General features: G+C 40.2%; 1 protein-coding gene across 1 annotated transcript; it reads left to right on the forward strand.

Annotated features, from left to right (window-relative positions):
• Positions 1 to 2437: 2437 nt before the first annotated feature.
• Positions 2438 to 3649, forward strand: LOC110900880 (extensin-like). The gene has a single exon (XM_022147737.1). It carries the CDS (start codon positions 2438 to 2440, stop codon positions 3647 to 3649), a length of 1212 nt encoding a protein of 403 aa, XP_022003429.1.
• The last annotated feature ends 2798 nt before the right edge of the window (positions 3650 to 6447 follow it).

Below are 6447 nucleotides of genomic sequence, written 5' to 3' on the forward strand. Positions count from 1 at the left end.
CTATGACTTTCAGTTCTGACCCATTCAAGCTTATTTCTTCCATGTTTTAAGCTTCCATTAGGACCATAATACATTGTAGTGTAACTCTCTGAAGTTATATTGCATGGTGCCTAATCGTTTGTCATTTATGCTCTTGATCGTAATTATGCTCATTAATGCCTAAAACGCCCTTTTTTGCATAAAACCGAGATTTTTAGCAATATGAATAAACTAAAACCGTTGCTACTGATATTTAGACATGTCCTGAAATATTGACATCAGTTTGAGGTCTAGAATGGGAGTTATGCTCAATAGCGTAATTAAGGGACTTCTTAGTAATTAGAAAGCGTAATTAGCATAAGGCCCATCTAAACCCGATTTTTGTTACCAAAATTTTTACCTACTGATGTTAAATAATATTTTGGGATTTTTAAAGATTTTTATTTATTTTTAAGCTGAACTTAACATAGGATTATAGCCTAATTTCAGTAATTACCGATTTTACCCTTTTCATGCATAAAATGAGTTTTACATAACTTTTTGAATTCAAACTTTTTGCTACTGATCCTAAATGATAAATGTATTATTTTGAACCTAATAAACTGACCAAAATATCAGATTTCCTATTTTTACCATATTAGTCCTTTAGATCGCATATTTAGCGTTTTTAGCACCTAGTATGAATCAAAACTATATTTATCATATAAAACTCATAACTTACTGATGATTTAAGCTAATTTACATAATATTACAGTAAGCTAATGTTTTAAACTCAGAAACTTATTTTTAACCCTTAAAAAGCCTATGTAAAATTACCAAAATGCCCCTACGGTGAATAATTGGTTATAAAAGGTATATTTTCCATATACTAAGTATCCTACTGATATAAGTCAATAAAATACATGTTTTTACTAATCTAATCAGACCTGGAACTCAGTTTTATAAATAAATTCTTTTATGAGCATCAAAATTACCAAAATGCCTTTATGGGACTTATTTTGGTTTAAATTGCTTTTTGGGCATAAGTGTTGATATACTACTGATATATTAACATATTATGAGCATAATAATGATTAAGACCTGTTTATAGCTTGTCCGGTTACCCGTTACGCATTTACGCGTTCGGATCGGTTTACGTGACTAGTTTACGTAAAATAGCCGAAACGGGCTTAACCTAGTCATTAAAACCTCATTTTCCAGAACGTGTTTAGTTTACCCATATTATACAAGTATCCAAGATTGTCGGGTCTAAATCACATTCTATCCCGGTTTCCGTTTAATCTACCGGTTAGGTCCGTAAGGTTTCTTTCTAGCTAGTCGGTCTAAGTCCTTGACTTAAGTAAAGACCCATTAGAATCCTAATAGATAATTAAACCTTCTATACAGATTTATAGCTTCCAGTAAAAAGTGTCTTTCAAGAACCTTAGGAATTTACTGCTACATCAGGTAAATACTTTTAACTTATTTTCCCTATACGGGCTTGGGATACGGTATATTAATACCGCTTGGTCGGGTATGGGATTATTATGTCGGATTGTGATTTAATAAATCCGCATAACCCGTTTTAATCTGCATTGTTTGATAACATAAACATTTGGGGGTTAACGACCGTGTCCTGGATATCCTTGGCTCATTTAAGTTATTAATGGCCACGACCATGCACGGGGTGTAGGCATGCACCCGACAGATGCAAATGCTAAATATTAATTTACCCACAAGTTGGGGATAACTCCTTTGTGGGTTCTATAAGTGGTGAGTCAGTTAATCATGCCCGGCTTACAAACCGGCCCCACATGTATGACAAGCATGTAAAACTGTATACAAGATTTTAAATAAGATTGTCCCAAGTTATAAAAGATTTTATGCCTAGTGCATCTAAACCAATTTTCTTAAATGTTTTCAAAACGAGTCAGTTAAATTGTATTTACCAGTGTATACTGACGTATTTTCCTAAAGATTGATTTGACAGGTACTTATCGAAATAGGCTGGAGCTATAGGGTGTTGTAGAGGATCTTGCAAATCCCATAGATACCCTGAATCTGTAGTTTTTGTTTCTTTGTACTTTATGATCCGCCTGTGGATCTTATTACATTCCAGTCTGTATTTTCTTGTATTCGAACATCGACAGACAGTATGGTTTGTAATAGTTTATTTACCCAGCCTTCCGCTGTGCTATATTATTGTGTGTATTGACAATGATGATATCAACTACGTCACGATACTCCCCGCCAGGCCCACCGGGAATACGTGGAATATTGGGGTGTGACAGGTTGGTATCAGAGCCAACATTGAGCGAATTAAACACTAACCTTTTGTGTTTAATCTCAATGACATAATAAGCACATTCCTTAGACTCTCGAGTCTAGGCAAATGACCTAGGATGCATCTTTATCTTTCCTTTGTTACTTTTATGTTTTGTTTTATTTTGTTCTCTTGTTCAACAGGAGGTTAACCATCATGCCTCCAAGACTAAGAGGACGTGGCAAGGGTCCCATGCGTGGAGGACCGTCATCTGCTGGGCCATTACACAGACGCACTCCATCGGTGTCTTTTTCCACCTCCGACTCCCGCGATATGTGGGGTCAACCTTTCGAGCCGGCAAGACACTCAGTCTCGCTTAGCTCTTCGCCATCTTTTCATCCGTCTTTCGGACCATTTGCTCCAAATGAGCCCGAACACTCTCACCATTCGGACCAATCTCACCATTCGCATGAATCATACCCACCGCATAACTCTTTGCAATCTCATTCATTTCATCATTCTGAATCCCCCTACTCTCCAAGACAATTCAACCCAGTTGACTACGTTAACGACTTCCTCGGCTACAATCCGTTGGGCCCTGAGGACCATTTCTCTCAAGAAATGGAGATGGATGACGACCCCGACCTGGAGATGCAAACAGGAACCCCGGGCCACCCTATCAGCATATCTAGTGGGTCTCCGTTTCAGGGATCTCCTTATCGTGGACCTGACTCCTTCCAAGAGAGGATGGCTACCTATGACTGGTTCTTTACTCCATCTTATCATAGCTCTCCGGCTCAACCACCTTTAGATGATCCTCAACTTCAAGCTGTCTCACCACCACCACTCCCGGCAGAGGAGCCACCGCAACAGCCACCACAACCACCTCCCGAACCTCCAAGGCGAAGGAGGAACGCTCGCATGTCCGTTAGAGGAGGACCCCGTTTTAGTTCTCCTCGAGGGTCGAGTTCTTATCCCCCTATTCCAGAGGACCCTCATATGGGTGGGCCCTCAAACGCGGCACCGGAGGATAACCCTCCGCAAGCTTCTTATGCACCACCTATGCGGCCTGTGGGATTTGATAACCCAATTCCGACGTACCCAGGTTCTTCTGGGTATAATCCTTATGGAGACCCGTCGGGATATCCATTGGGCTACGGAACTCATGACCCATATCTTACGGCTGCTCAGTATCACCACCTTTATCCTTCTACTTACCCTCCTATGCCTCCAACTGACTACCCAATTCAGGGTTATCAGTATCCTCCATATCAACCACCTCCATCCCAGCAACTACAACAGCAGCAACAAACTCAGGAAATCTTAGAGAGGTTGGATAAGGTTGAGCATAAAACAAAGAAGAACAAGGAGAGGCATACTAGCTTCATGAAAGGCCTCGCCAACCTTATCAAGGGGAAGAAGAAATAGAGGGTTGTTTTATTTTCTTGTTTGTTGTAATCATGTCCCTGTGTGGACATTTGTTTGATTTCCGTATGAAGTCCCTGCGTGGACTTATTTTCATTTCTGTATGCCCCTGCGCGGGTAGTGTGTCTTTTCTAAGTCCCGTTTAGGGCATTTGTATTTGCTTTCATCCTAATGAAGTTTTAGCTTTGGTTTTAAATGTGTGTATTTTATTACACCATGTTATTTCCTTTCAATTTATAATTGATCTGCCAAAGAAATTCTTAGAGGTATAACCTAGCCAAAGTATTAATTAGCTATGATGGTACAACCTTTTTAAGAAAATAAATCTCTGTTAACATCTGAAAACATGTTAACACTCCTAGCTGTGCGGTACGAGAAACCACACAAACTTCCAAAAGGTACTTGGACCCTTCCAAGTCACATAAAGCCAAAATGATCAATACGAATCCTGGCTAGAAAATATCAGTGTGATGAATACACCAAGACATCCATTTGAGATGCATGCTTTAAGCAAAGGTGTAAAATGACAATGAAAGTGCGATTCATAAACTTCTTGTCAAAAAGGCAATGAACTTGGTTCAGACCTTAAAAGATCACTGATTTTTGAGATCATTAATTAGAATCTCAACTCGTTCTTGTGACAAGCTTTTAAGCTATTTTAATGTCCTTTTGAAACGAGTTTAATGATAGATAAAATGTCTTCTATGACATTGACAGTGGTGGAATTTCTATCTTTCTCCTGTAGTAATGTGTAGAATAACGCATTATGTAAACATTTAGTTATATTATAAAATGGTCTAAATGGTTTAATAATACCATGACCAATGAGTCATCAATATGATGAACTTACATGTAATTTAAATTATTATTATTGTCTATATTATAGCATTCAGAAATGGCTGGTTCAGACGAAGTAAACAGTCATCCAGCACCAGGCAACACCAGAATCAATATTACTGGTGCCGAATTGCAAGCTATGATCACCGCTGCAGTCTCTCAAGCGGTAGATGCCAAGTTTAAGGAGCCGAGTAATATTCGGTCTCAATCTCTTTTGAAAACCCATTCTCAACCACATACTCATACACATAAGAAGACTGAGTCCCTACACTCATCTAACCAGGATAGTATACCTAAGAGGCAGGTTGTCCTCGAACCTACCCTCAGGCATGCTAAAGGTTGCACCTACAAATATTTTGTTTCCTGTAAGCCACGAGACTTTACAGGAGAAAAAGGGGCGATAGATTGTATGAAGTGGATTGATGAGATGGAGACGGTGATAGACATTAGCGGCTGCGCTAAGGAAGATGTAGTTATGTTCGCCTCCCAATCTTTTAAGGGCGATGCCCTTACGTGGTGGAAAGCACTCGTGCAGTCCACCGGGAAAGTCCATTTGTATAACCTTTCTTGGGAGAAGTTTGTCGATTTGGTTAAGGACACTTATTGTCCTCAACACGAAGTAGAGCGTGTGGAGACTGATTTTCTCACCCTCGTGATGAAGGATCTAGATTGTAGATCCTATGTGACTAGTTTCAACTCCATGTCTAGACTGGTACCGTATTTAGTCACACCTGAGCCCAAGTGCATTGCGCGTTTTATTGGTGGTTTGGCTCCTGAAATTAAAGGAAATGTGAAGGCTTCTATGCCAACCACCTATAGATCTGTTGTGGATCTGTCATTATCCCTCACTTTGGATGTGGTGAGGAGTAGGGCGAAGAAAAATTCTGAAGAGGGGAAGAGGAAGAGGGAGGAGGATCAGTCCTCTCAGCAGAATAAGAAAGGAAACGGGAACTCTGGTTCCAAGAAAGGGCAAACTGATAACAAGCCCAGGTGCAAGAATTGCCATAAGAGGCATTTTGGCAAGTGTAACCAGGAATCACAGGCCAAACCATGTGGGATATGCAAGAAGAAAGGGCACAAGTCTGTTGAGTGCCGAAACATCAAGGATGCAACCTGTTATGGTTGTAACGAAAAGGGGCATATCAAGACCAATTGCCCCAAGAATAAGAAGAAGCCTGAAGAGGCTAAGAAGAACAATGCCCGAGTGTTCCAGATGCAGGCAAGGGAAGCGGTGACTGATGATAACGTCATAACAGGTACCTTCCTCATCAATAATATTTATGCTAGAGTCTTATTTGATTCCGGTGCTGATAAGTCCTTTGTAGGTCATAAGTTTTGTAAGCTTTTGAATTTGCCCATTAAGACTCTAGACATAAAATATGAGGTAGAACTCGCTGATGGTACCTTAGAATCTGTTTCAACTCTTCTTGATGGATGTTCAATATCCATCAAGAACCATTCCCGCTGTCCCTCCTGCCAATGAAATTGGCTGGTTTTGATATAGTTTTAGGCATGGATTGGTTATCGCATAACCAAGCTCAAATTACCTGTGATAAAAAGCTTATCATTATCAAAACCCCCTCCGGTGAATCAGTCACTATCCAAGGAGACACACAGTACGGGTTGCCCAGCAATGTGTCTATTCTTAAAGTATCCCAGTGCTTGAAGGGTGGATGTGTCATTTACATGGCACAAGTGACTGTTAATGAACCGAAGCCGAAGATCGAAGATATTCCAATCATTTCAGAATATCCAGATGTCTTTCCTGATGAGTTACCTGGATTACCTCCTGAGAGGCAAATAGAATTCAGGATCGACATTCTCCCCGGATCTGCGCCTATTGCACGAGCTCCGTATCGCCTAGCGCCTACCGAAATGTAAGAGCTCAGAACTCAACTGGATGAATTATTGGAAAAAGGTTTTATTCAACCCAGCTCTTCGCCTTGGGGAGCTCCAATTTTGTT

This window comes from Helianthus annuus, chromosome 13 (assembly GCF_002127325.2).
Source record: "Helianthus annuus cultivar XRQ/B chromosome 13, HanXRQr2.0-SUNRISE, whole genome shotgun sequence".
NCBI lineage: Eukaryota > Viridiplantae > Streptophyta > Magnoliopsida > Asterales > Asteraceae > Helianthus > Helianthus annuus.